We start from the raw sequence: 14,055 nt of genomic DNA on the forward strand, positions 1-14,055 counted from the left end.
AGTTCCTATGTTTTCTTCAGAATACCTAATCCCTTTGTCAAGTTGACCAATTTCTGAAATATTCTATTTATTAATGAATTTATTTTAAACTAAAACTATATAATGAAGTAGGGCTAGAAGTTCAAAATACAGCTTTCAAAAGCTGTGATATCCAAATTTTTTTTAAAGAAACTGTGTGAATGCAATTTTAAAATATGAAATCTATTTTGGATGTGACCATGAAGGAATAAAGACACATTTCACGGTCTTTTCACAGGCATATTTGAAACACAAAGGGCCTATCTTTGGTATACTGAATGTATAATATTATTTTAATACATAGTACTCTGGGTCTCAATGTTTGGGCTCAAAAAGGACAATGAGTTGATAGAAACCTTAAGACATTTGACCCTTAAGTTAGCCAGAAAAGAATGCATTAAAAAAAAACTGCCCAGGTGACTTCACTCACTGTCCAGAGGTTAGGACTCCATGCTCACACTCCTGAGGGCCCAGGTTCAATCCCTGGTTAGGGAACTAAAACCCCATGAGCCACATGGTGTGACCAAGATACACACACAACTGCCAAAAAATTATCTTGTGAACCTCTAAAAATGAAGACATTTTCAACTCCATTAAAGAAAAAAATCCAAAATGAAAAACATATATATATCAGACTAGGACTGAGAAAAAAAAATCACAAAAGTGATTTTAATTTGGATATACTTTTATTTTTTAGAATGCGAGTTTATTCATTTTCTGGTCATAAGCTAGCAGTGATCAAGGACTAGTCTCTACCTTCAGAATATATCTCTCAAACCAGAGTCAGAATTCCGCTTTAGGAATGAGAATATTAGCAAGGAAATTCACACACAGTATGCTCTCAAATCAAATTAGAATTCAGTAATGTTGTAACAAAGTATGAAAATACTTCCAACCATCTCCTTACCTCCATGCTACAAATGGCCAGGAAAGTCCTGATGTTATCTATGAGATAAACCATCCATCTGAGAAGTGGAATTTAATCAGGCAGGCACACCTAGTCCATTCAAATTAAATTTGGAAGCGAAACTCAAAGGATGTTTTTAACATGAAAATATTGATAAGTCTTATACCACACGCTCATTCAAACCATAACATAGTGAGAGCAAGCCTGACAGTTAAGGTTACTTCTTTCTGAAATGCTTTGTGCAGAATCACTGGGACATGATCCTTCTGGAAAGCATAATAAACTCGTATTAAACCCAGATAAAACTGGGACAGGGTCCCCACTACAACAGTCCTTAGCAAGAAGCACCAGGTACCTCTGAACATTACTAGGAATTTTTCTTTGCCTCTTACCTGGTGTGTGCTGAATGGTAGCCCTTCCTGAACAAATACTACTGAAGATGCAGCTGGATTATGACTTAGCTGCTCCTTCAGTTTGATGTGAGCTTGCTGGTTGATTGCAGACTCTTGCATTGTAGTATTTTCAACAGGCTGAGCTGGGTGGATGGTATAGATGTACTCAGGTGACTGTGGTAGAGAGCTGGTAATTGCCTGTTCTGTTCCGACCACAAAAGATGTAATATCTGAGCCTACAGGAGTAAGTGGCTCCAGCTGGCTAGCCTGACTTGTGGAAGATGGATTGCTGTTGTTTGAATTAGCTAGGATATGTTGGCTTCTATTAGACTGGGATGTTGAGCACTGATTCTCAACAGGCTCCACCTTGACCATCTCCAATTTAGGGGAGGAATGCAACTCATCTACTATCTGAAAAACAGCCTCTAGGTTTACTTCTGTCTTTTTATTTTCATCAGTAGCACTGCAAGGCCAATTAGAAGGCAGAAATTCAACTGGATAGGAAGACTGCATTGGAGGATTCTGGGAAAAGAGAAAATAGGATTCTTTGGATAGAAAATCAAATATGAGATTAAGGAGGAAAGCAAAAACATTTACACTGATGAATGCTAAACATAAACAAATTAATCTTAAAGTTCACTAAGAAAACTTGAATGCCAGTCAAGTTTTTGGCAGTGGTACCTTTAACTCTATTGTTAGCATTAGCACACGAGCTACTATACGTCAACCACTATGCTAAGTTTTAATATTGGAATGGACCAAAACTTCTCAGGGTTAAAGTATACAAAATCTAAAAAAAGCTACAGTATCCAAATACCTATTTGCTGATAAAATGTCTATGTATCAAAGTCTTTCGGAAAGGTTAACAGACAAAAACATACACTGTTTTAGGAATGTAGTAAGGAAATAAACACAGGCTGCTCACAAGTCCGCCAATGCTTCAATAGATTCAGGGGGAGATACCGATATTCCGTTCCAAATAATCTGGGGAAAAAATGGATGGAATATCGAATGTCCCTTGTTGAGATTATTTTAATACTAAAACAATTGATTAAAATAGCTGTCACTTTTAGACTGGTATCTTCAAGATGTATTCTCTTATACACAGTATTATGCACAATTACATCTGATGAAAAACAACCTCAAGCTATGAACACAGAATTCTGAAGTAATGATTAAACAAAACATGTAATGAGTTGTTGCCAAATGCAGAGCTTTGCAGAGTAGGTATTCAATAATTGTTTGTTGACTGTATCAGGTTATAAACACAAGATACGGAAGAGTTAAAATTGAATAAAATAGGTAGTGAGTCAATGTCGCCAAACACCCTACAAAGATTGTATCAATAATTCGAAGGCCACTAATGCCAAAATAACATAAATCTAAATGGCTTAAACATCTAGCTACTGTACTACAGCTGTATGCCATTTATTGAGTTCTTACTATGTGCCAGGCATACACAAAGTGCTTTCTGTACATTATTTCATTTAATCCTCATAAGAGGTCAATGAAATGTGATAATCTCCATTTCCAAATAGTGGAACTGAAGTTCAGAGAAACTTTATAATTTATTCAAAGTCACAATGAAATAACTAACAGAGCCAGCTTTCAAACCTAGGTTTGCCTGACTCCAGAATTCTTGCTGTTAACCATTACAATATACGGATCATTCATGCACAGTCACCACATCTACAATCCAACAAAACTTAACTCAATTATTTCCAGAACAGCATCTGAAACACTTCCCTTTTTTCCATTTAAAAATTTTATGTCAGACTTCCCTGGTGATGCAGTAGATAAGAATCTACCTGCCAGTGCAGGGGACACGGGTTCTATCCCTGGTCCAGGAAGATTCGACATGTTGCAGGGCAACTAAAGCCCACATGGCATGAGTACTGAGCCCGAGTGCTGCAACTCCTGAAGCCCAGGAGCACAGAGCCTGTCCTCCGCAACAGGAGAGAGTACAGCAATGGGAAGCCCTTGAACCATAAGGAAGAGTAGCCCCCACTTGTCACAGTAGAGAAAGTCAGAGCAAAGCAAGCAGTGAGGATCCACCATACCCAAAAATAAATAAATACATAATTTAAAAATGTTTTTTAAATAAACCTTTTATGTCTACTTATCTCTGTTTTCCTACAATCAACATGTATTGCCTTTGCAGTAAGAAAAAGTCTTTAAAGATGTTTTAAATGACTTATTTAAAACATCAGATCAGATCAGATCAGTCGATCAGTCGTGTCCAATTCTTTGCGACCCCGTGAATCGCAGCACGCCAGGCCTCCCTGTCCATCACCAACTCCCGGAGTTCACCCAGACTCATGTCCATCGAGTCAGTGATGCCATCTAGCCATCTCATCCTCTGTCGTCCCCTTCTCCTTCTGCCCCCAATCCCTCCCAGCATCAGGGTCTTTTCCAATGAATCAACTCTTCGCGTGAGGTGGCCAAAGTACTGGAGTTTCAGCTTTAGCATCATTCCTTCCAAAGAAATGCCAGGGCTGATCTCCTTCAGAATGGACTGGCTGGATCTCCTTGCAGTCCAAGGGACTCTCAAGAGTCTTCTCCAACACCACAATTCAAAAGCATCAATTCTTCGGTGCTCAGCCTTCTTCACAGTCCAACTCTCACATCCATACATGACCACAGGAAAAACCATAGCCTTGACTAGACGAACCTTTGTTGGAAAAGTAATGTCTGCTTTTGAATATGCTATCTAGGTTGGTCATAACTTTCCTTCCAAGGAGTAAGCGTCTTTTAATTTCATGGCTGCAGTCACCATCTGCAGTGATTTTGGAGCCCAGAAAAATAAAGTCTGACACTGTTTCCACTGTTTCCCCATCTATTTCCCATGAAGTGGTGGGACCGGATGCCATGATCTTCGTTTTCTGAATGTTGAGCTTTAAGCCAACTTTTTCACTCCCCACTTTCACTTTCCTCAAGAGGCTTTTGAGTTCCTCTTCACTTTCTGCCATAAGGGTGGTGTCATCTGCATATCTGAGGTTATTGATATTTCTCCTGGCATTTCTTCCAGTCCAGCGTTTCTCATGATGTACTCTGCATAGAAGTTAAATAAACAGGGTGACAATATACAGCCTTGACGAACTCCTTTTCCTATTTGGAACCAGTGTGTTGTTCCATGTCCAGTTCTAACTGTTGCTTCCTGACCTGCATACAAATTTCTCAAGAGGCAGGTCAGGTGGTCTGGTATTCCCATCTCTTTCAGAATTTTCCACAGTTTATTGTGATCCACACAGTCAAAGGCTTTGGCATAGTCAATAAAGCAGAAATAGATGTTTTTCTGGACCTCTCTTGCTTTTTTGATGATCCAGCAGATGTTGGCAATTTGATCTCTGGTTCCTCTGCCTTTTCTAAAACCAGCTTGAACATCAGGAAGTTCACGGTTCACATATTGCTGAAGCCTGGCTTGGAGAATTTTGAGCATTACTTTACTAGCGTGTGAGATGAGTGCAATTGTGCTGTAGTTTGAGCATTCTTTGGCATTGCCTTTCTCTGGGATTGGAATGAAAACTGACCTTTTCCAGTCCTATGGCCACTGCTGAGTTTTCCAAATTAGCTGGCATATTGAGTGCAGCACTTTCACAGCATCATCTTTCAGGATTTGGAATAGCTCAACTGGAATTCCATCACCTCCACTAGCTTTGTTCGTAGTGATGCTTTCTAAAGCCCACTTGACTTCACATTCCAGGATGTCTGGCTCTAGGTGAGTAATCACACCATCGTGATTATCTGGGTCGTGAAGATCTTTTTTGTACAGTTCTTCTGTGTATTCTTGCCATCTCTTCTTAATATCTTCTGCTTCTGTTAGGTCCATACCATTTCTGTCCTTTATCGAGCTCATCTTTGCATGAAATGTTCCTTTGGTATCTCTGATTTTCTTGAAGAGATCTCTAGTCTTTCCCATTCTGTGTTTTCCTCTATTTCTTTGCATTGATCGCTGAAGAAGGCTGTCTTATCTTTTAACAAATTTAAAACATAAATATAATCAAAAAACACCAACAGAGTATCTCTAGTATAACCCAGGGGAGAGAATCCCTGAATCTACAGATAAGATCATCTAATTTGTGAGACAGACATGTCCTTCCAGTGAAAATGAAACAGCGAGACTAACATGCTTGATGATATCTGCCATTAAATATGTCCATCTAAGACCCCTTCATTGGATTCTGTGCTCTCCAAACAACAATCTGATTATAATTTGACTTCCAATGTATATTTTCTAAATTAAAAAAAGGAAAAAAGGAATGTTCTTTTGAGTACTGGAATGCCACTAATAAGTTATTTTCTTAAGAATGGAAACTATCATGATTACATGATATCAAAGGAAAACAATTCCATCTTTAAGCAACTGCAACATAAAAATACAAACAGGATTTAATTTTATCCTAAAACTGGTAGTCTACAACATTTCAATCAAATAAATTGCTTCCTAATAAATAATGAGAAAATGATTGAAGTGTGGTGTTTACAACACAGGGGTTTCTCATTTTTTACATCATTTTCCCTTTCTCCTTAAAAAAAAAAAAGTAATTATCTGTGCTATCTTGGAAGGATCTGTCATTTGGTGATTTATATACTTTTAGCGCTTACCTGGAAAAATGAATTATTTTACCACGGTAGTCAGTTTTACCACTGCTGACAGTTGAACAACACTGTTTCAACTAACTGTCAGCAATAATGAAAACGTTCTGTGCGCTATAAAATTCGGTAGCCCCTAGCCATACAAAACTATTAAGCATCTGAAATGTGGCTAGTGACTTGAGGAACGATTTTTAAATTTTATTTAATTTTAATTAATTTCTATTTAAATAGCCTACATGTGGCTAGTGTGCCTAACAGTTACATCAACTCTTTTTTTTTTTTAGAATTGAGAAAAACTGAGGCCATAATCCACAGCTTACCTCTGGCTACTCATTAAGATAAAACTACACGCTGAAACTCTGCATGGTCAACTGGTCAACCGTACTGTTCCTGATGCAGAGACTGTCCATGGCTCCCAGCCTCTTACCTGAAAGTAGCTGCAGTGTGCGTAGGAGGCGGCAGGCGGCGTGACACAGCTACTGAGCGCGTCCATGCGGGTGGGAGGCGAGCAGCACTGCAGCACAGCTGCAACAGACAGACACAGAGAGCTATCAACCCACGTGCGGCCCCACGGCCTTCAAGGCGCACCTCTCTTTCAACCTGGAGCAAAAACTTTCCCTTTGTGGGTGCAATATATTTAGTCCAACGAGGTGCCATTATTTGTTGAAAACAAACAGTAATAAAGCAATACTAAAAGTCAGTTGAAAGGGTCATTTCTACTTTTATAAATGAATCCTTCAGCACCTAAATATTTTGCTACATTTCTAATCAAAAGTCTATTCTTACTGAAAGTAGTAATTTCCTTTTATTGAAAATATCAGAACATATTCAAAATTCTAAAATAATTATTTCAATCATTTTAATAGTAACAAACATTTGGAGGAAGGTGTGCTTTTAAGTATAAAATAAGTATAAAAACTCTCCAAACACTCCTACTGTATATACAATGCATCCAGTTAAATCTATGGAAAAAAGTGTTTTATTCATTTAGCCAAGTGGTTAGGAATTCAGACCTAGAGCTAGACTGTCTGCCTTTGGAGCCTAGCTACATAAACCTGAGGCTTCCCCGGTGACTCAGTGGTAAAGAACCTGCCTACCAACGCAGGAGATGCAGATTCAATCCCTGGGTCAAGAAGACACCCTGGAGAAAAAAACGGCAACCCACTCCAGTATTCTTGCCTGGGAAATCCCAAGGACAGCGGAGCCTGGCGGGCTACAGTCCACGGGGTTGAAAAAGAGTCAGACACAACTCAGTGACTAAACAACAAGAACATAAACTGGAGTAAGGTTAATCCCTTTGGGCTTCCATTTCTGTATCCTATTATTAATAGAATAGGAATAATAACAGTACCTACTAAAAACAACACTGGCGTACAGTAAGCAATCAGTATACAAATAGCTAATGATTTAAGCTAAGGAAATACATTTTCCAAACTTCCTCTTTATAGTTAGGATACCTTGAAAAGATTGAATTCTTTGTACTGGTATAGTCATACTTACAGTGAAGTTAAAGTCACTCAGTCGTGTCCCAATCTTTGTGACCCCATGGAATAGTCCACAAAATTCTCCAGGCCAGAATACTGGAGTGGGTAGCCATTCCCTTCTCCAGGAGATCTTCAGGGATCTTCCCAACTCACAGATCAAACCCAAGTCTCCCACACTCCAGAAGGATTCTTTACCAGCTGAGCCACCAGGGAAGCCCAAGAATACTGGAGTGGGTAGCATATCCCTTCTCCAGCAGATCTTCCCAACTCAGGAATCAAACTGGGGTCTCCTGCATTGCAGGCAAATTCTTTACCAGCTGAGCTACCAGGGAAGTCCCCATACTTACAGATGCAGCCTTAATAATTGGTTGAGTCTCCTCTTTTCCAGAGAGAGAATCTCCAGAACGAATGAGAATCAGTTATAACATCACACCTTTGGATTAAAGAGAGTATGAGATTTACTGAGCACCTAACATATTCCAGGCACAGTCCAAGGTCCTTTAACATGTATTGCCTCATTTAATCCAAACAACTGAATGAGATATTAACATTACAAAAATCAGGAAATTAAAGCTCAGGGATGTTAAAAAATGTGCTGAAGGTTCACAAAGCTCATAGTGGCAGAGGCAATCATCAAACTGCAAAGTACATGCTCTTTAATGTATCATGATATTTCCTTAATCTTTCTTCCTAAGATGTAATACTTTAATTTGACTAGAACTCCACTTGTGGAATATTTTTAAGGTATCTTTATTTACAGGTGGCAACATTTTTGGTCCACATTTCTCATATTCTGAATACAGTAGTAAAATTACTGAATAATCTCATTCTATAATCTTTGAAATAAATTAGTCTAACAATTGCAAAAATTCATCAAAATGCTTCCCTTTTATCCATTACTGACTATGGATTTTTAAAATGTCAGAAGTTCATAAAGGTATAAGAGAAATATTTTATTATACATGTGCATTTTAAGGCATTAAATTTTACACATGGAAATAAAAAAATAATGGATAGAATTCTAGTTCAAGTAAGAACATAAGGGTTGATGTTTTCTGAATTACATAATTTTAACAATTCCAGTGGTTAAAAAAGCCAGATATTACTAGGATGGCCATATAAAATTCAAGCAGCTGTCACTTCCCATATCCTTTGAGATTATTCAAATACACAATAAAAAATTTTTGGATTGGAATTTGGTTTCCCAGAATATTTAAAAGCATAAATACCCTGGGAAATAAGTTAAATCCAAAAAGCTAAGGAGGGGTCTGCAGGGATTGCTGAAACTGAAAAAAACTGGGATCTTTTTCCAGTTTTAACAGCTAAGAAAAACAGCCCCCTAGTGGCAGAAAGGACTCAGTAAGATTTCCCCCTATCGCGTGTGTGTGTGCTCAGTCATGTTGGACTCTTTGTGAATCCACAGACAGCAGCTCCTCAGGCTCCTCTGTCCATGGAATTTTCCAGGCAAGAATGCTGGAGTGAGTTGCCATTTCCTCCTCCAAGGGATCTTTTCACCCATCAGGGCACCATAAAAGTGTTTTGTTACAAATAAATCAATGAAAGGTATTAGCTTTATTTTTCTGATAGTGCTATAATCAATCTGATGCCACAGTTTACATATTTTGAATAGCTGTTAAAGTGTACCTTAAAATAAGTTTCTTGAAAAAATAACATATAATATACAGCAATAAAATATAACATACAAGTCAAGAATATATTAATATATAGTTGATAGCTGACTTGGTATCTAAGGAAACAGCAAAGCAGTGACTGTCCTTTAAAGTGTCCAGTTACAAATGGGAAGTAGAAAGGTGCCTGCATGAAGACAGGGAGGTGAACAGCTAATCCAAAGACCCCTCAATGGCTAGTTCCTTACCAGAGCAGTCCCACCTCATACAGCCAACAAAACACAACAAAGTAAAGTATTAATAAGTTCACTGGATATGAAAATCTAGTTATAAAAATATAACTGTGTGCTTCATACATGAAAAATTAATCCAGTGTGTATTAGGAAAGCACTGTGAAAGTACTAACACTTCTAAAACTGAGTTTATCACTATGAAGACACATTCATCTCCATAAAGATCCTTCAGTATCTTTCTGAAGGCAGTGTTCATTTAAGGCACTGAATGAATAAAAAGCTGGAAATAGTGAACAATTTCTATTTCATATATAAGAGTTGATGACATCTTTTATGGTAAAAAATAGATTACTAAAAATTTATCTAAAGGTAAAAATTTTCACATCCACTATAGGTTAGGAAAACAAGTTCATATACTTTATCCAATGTAGGTAATTCATATTTATAATTTAAACGTTTTTAAAAATAAATAAATAAAAATAAAATGTTTTGGACTTGAAGCTACTCTGGAATAGTACAGTATCAACAGCAAAGAAATACTTAAAAGGAAAAATATCCTAATAGTAAAGTTAATTTCAAGGTAAGTTACGACAGCAACCAGAACCCCAACATCTCATCTACAGTGAGGTAAAGAAATGGTATTCGAGTCTATAACCAAAAGAAGTGAAAGCAGAACATATTATTGTAGAACCAAGTTCAGAGCACCAATAGCCAAAAGGTAGAAGCAACCCAGCGTCTATCAACAGGCCAACTGACAAAATGTGGTCCATGCATATGAAGTTTCAGAAAATCATTCAGCATTTAACGGAAGGAGATTTGACTCATCCCACTATATCAATGACTCGGAATAAGTGAAAGATGCCAATCACAAAAGGACAAATACGCAACTGCCCTCACATGAGGTTCCTAGAGTTAGCAGATTCTTCAAGACAGAGAGCAGGACGGCAGTCGCCACAAGACGGCGAGAGGGCAATGTGAAGTTAGTGTTTACTGGGTACAGAGTTTCAGCTGGGGAAAGACGAAAAAGTTCTAGAAAAGGATGGTGGTGATGCTAGTACAACAATGTGAATGTATTTAATGCCACAGAGCTATACACTTAAAAATGGCTAAAATGGTCAATCCTATATGTATTTTACTGCAATGAAAATAAAATATAATTGTGCTTTTACTTAAAAATCCTCCTAATGTATCTACGCCAAGTCCCTCTCTCCATAAGAACAAACTCAGACCTTTCCAGAGAAACTGACAATACAGGCTCCCAGAGCATCAGAAAGTTCTTATAACTTCATATTCTATACTTGTTTATGTACATTATGTAGAATGAAAAGCCTAAAGATCAAATGTTTAAAATTTAATGTACTTCAAAACAGTAATCATCAACCTTCTTTGCCCAAGAGTCAGTTCAGAAAATAATAAAACACATGCACCTTCGTGAGAAGGGTATGTTCTTTTAAATCACTTCAGTCAGCCTTTAAAGTGTTAGTAGCTAGCCTCATCTGAAATACAGCTTTTAAAATATGTTATCCTTTATATGTAAATATAAAGTTTTTAAGTGTTTTAAATTTTGAAGTCTATTCAAATTCTATACATTAATTCATTTAATCCCAGACCCAAATTATTACTGCCACTTTTTGGAAAGGGAAATTGAAACCGAGTGACATGAAATAATCCACAGAATGTCACAATGTCCATCATATGACTAACTGCAAAGCTGAGGCTAAAATTACTTCGTTTACTCAATAAATATTTACTGAGAGCCCATTATGGCCAAGCACTACACCAGGTGCAGGGGGATACAGAAATGAATTAGACACAGCTGCAGACTGAATGTCCCACTCTAGCAGCTGGATGGTGTCTGTCTCTCTGCTGGAGCAGAGAGTCAACAGCCCAGGGTCAGTACCCTGCCGTCGGTAGCACAGAAGGCGAGGTCCCCCTGACCAGTATCTGTCACCTACCCTATCTAGAAGGAACTAACTCTGGGGAAGAGGTATACCAGGAAAAAGTCTCTCAGAAGAAAAACAAAACAAACAAACGTCCTCTCTGTATTACAAGCAGGCCGGCAGCAACAAGCAGAACACAATGGCCGAAGGAATGAACTCGAGAGAATTTGCCTAGATTTGTTTCCTAGCCCTGCCTGTGCTGAGCTGTGCTTCAGCTTCTAATCTATGAAATGAGGATAACTACATTCCCTATCTTATAAAGTTGTTTTGAGGATTAAATGAATTAATATTTGGAAAGCACTCAGCATAGTACCTGGTCACAGTGACTGCTACACAAATATACGAGACAAAGGGCAGCTACAAATCACCAATCACTGCTTTGAGCTTAAAACTTAACTTGGGCAAAAAGTCAAAGTTAACTTTGAATCAGTTCAGCATTACAACATGAGTCAAAGGAAAACAATTCCTCAATACAGGATTCTGTATATAAATATGAATATACTAATATTCTTTTGTATGTTCAAATACATACAGAATGAGCAAAACAAAAAGGTCTAAAATAAAGTTTTTTTATAAAAAAGGGAAATTAAATTATAGTAGCACCCTGAAAACAGCATTAAAGAAGAAAACTGAATTCAAGATAGGGCAAGACTAAAAAGAGTCCACTGATGCTGGACTTATAACACTTTGCCTTTGAAGAAGCGGTTAAGAGTGGAAAAAATGTAAACGAGCAGGGCAAAGAAAACAGATGCCTCAAGAGAGGAAGGGCAAATGTGAGAAACAACTCATGTGAGTCCATTTATGAGTCAGTCTTGAGAGCAGTTTTTTAGTCTCAAAGTTTGGCTTTACTAGAGAAATAATTTATGAAATATTACAAAACACAAATTTTACTGGTTATACCACATGAAGACCAGATCCAAGTTTATTTTCAATATAACTGATTTTTAAATGAAGTTGAGTATTGTTTTTTTACTAAAATTTGATCCAAATCTCAAGTCATATAATTCACTTTGAAAGGATTCAAGTATGATCATTATTCCAAAATTAGTTACTTTATTAGGATTTGGAAAGCTGGATTGAGAGTGATTATTATCCTGCCTCTGAGAGTAGTATTTTACTTAACTTTGGTAAAGTCATTTGTAAAGCCCTTCACAAACAGGTATTCACTAAATATTGGTTAAACTGCTCACTATGTCTTGCCTCCTTCACCTAAGATTTGGAGGAATTAAGTACTTGTACACTTATTTCTTTGGCATTTTCTTTCCCTTCCATAGAAGGTCTTTCATATTTAACAATACAACTTTTTATTTCTATAGTACTTCAGAATGTTCAAAGCAATTTTCCTACATTACATCATAGAACTACTCTATATATTAGAATTCATTATGAAATCATGAGATTTCTTTCTTTTTCTCATAACCTCAGAACCTTCACAGTAATTTCAATCATCCATATCAAAGAAGACAAAACAAAAATTCAGATAATACAAGATTCTATTTCATATGCACTCTATACTATCAAAACATCAGCAGCACTTCTTCTTTTAATGTGTCTCTTTCCTAGTCCTTATCTTGGACTCCTGGAGACAATTTTCAATGTAATTATAAAATTAATAAGTTTATTTATAAATTTAAATCCAAGCTAACACAAAATATTTTTGAAATGACACAGATCCTAAATTATAATAATTTAACAAATAGTACTTCTATAACAAATTTGTAGTATTTTCTAATATCATACAACTAGTTCTCATAAAATTTAGAACTAGGAGTTTCTAAGAGGATTGTTCGGAACTTGGAATACATTTTCCCGTAGAAACATCATCATACAGGCTAGTTTGGCTCCTAAGCCAGACTATAACCATCCGTACCTTAACTGCAGCACTAATCGTAATATGGAACCTAAGCACCATATCTAATATGTACATAGGAAAATTTCTCCAAAATTCCAAGTTAGAAGGCCAAGCACATTTCTCTCTCTCTTGTAGTCCTCCTAAATTTCAACTCCCCAGTTTTTGAGTCTTTAGAAGTGTAGAGGAGGGGCGTTTAAGGGAGGTTAGGAAAAGAAAGAGAAACATTCATTGCTAAAAGGAAGAGAGACGGGGGTGTTGTCCAGTTGATGGGCTATAGAACGTAAAGCAAGTATAAGAAAAATATAGACTGTCTCTCTCATATATATATACTCTATGCATTTATGGAATGCAGCCAAATTATAATTTAGATAGAAATGCCTAATTTATCAAAATATTGATTAAAAATCCCTCAGGAAAGATCTGACACTATTTGTTGCTATACATAAGATATATAACATAAAATGTCATCTTCTAGCTTTCAAGATCACCCAGATATTTTTGTTCTTCAAAGAATTAGCTGAAAGTCTGAAAAAAAGAGAATTAGGTCTCCACTTTTTTTATATATAAGGTTAAAAAAAAGATTTTTAAAATTTCTAGTAGGCAAACAATTAAAGTGCTATATCATCTTACTCCATATAATTTCTTCCCCTTATCCTTCTCCATCCACCAAAACAGTAGCAGCTCCAAAAATCTATAGAATTCAATCTAATTTAACCTCTGGTTTTATTATTTTAATATTATTGAACTTAAGTGCTTTGAGAAAATAAAGCAATCCCTTTTACTGTCTGTATTTAGGTAGAATGCAATGAGCCAATAATAAATAAAAATGGTTGCATATTACCAGCATTATTATAAACGGAACAGTTTTCAAATTTATAGCTTTTAAAAGACAACCAATCATTTAACCCCCTTATCTAATTTACATGCCTCCCACTCATTTTAGTTTTTGATTTCAGCCTGCCTGGGAAAAGTGGTCTAACAAAAATACCTCTGGAGACTGCTTCC

At 36.7% G+C, this 14,055-nt stretch overlaps 1 protein-coding gene across 1 annotated transcript in view; it reads right to left on the reverse strand.

Moving 5' to 3' along the window:
• The window catches only part of HSF5 (heat shock transcription factor 5), a 52,707-nt gene that overhangs the window by 29,575 nt on the left and 9,077 nt on the right, over positions 1-14,055 (reverse strand). Inside the window, exons 3-4 of the mRNA XM_019982554.2 lie at positions 6,341-6,438; positions 1,318-1,839 (exon numbers count right to left, since the gene is read on the reverse strand). Coding sequence (XP_019838113.2) covers positions 1,318-1,839; positions 6,341-6,438 — 620 coding nt within the window. The remainder of the gene's footprint in view (positions 1-1,317; positions 1,840-6,340; positions 6,439-14,055) is intronic.

The sequence above is a fragment of the Bos indicus genome, chromosome 19 (genome assembly GCF_029378745.1).
Source record: "Bos indicus isolate NIAB-ARS_2022 breed Sahiwal x Tharparkar chromosome 19, NIAB-ARS_B.indTharparkar_mat_pri_1.0, whole genome shotgun sequence".
Classification (NCBI taxonomy): Eukaryota; Metazoa; Chordata; class Mammalia; order Artiodactyla; family Bovidae; genus Bos; species Bos indicus.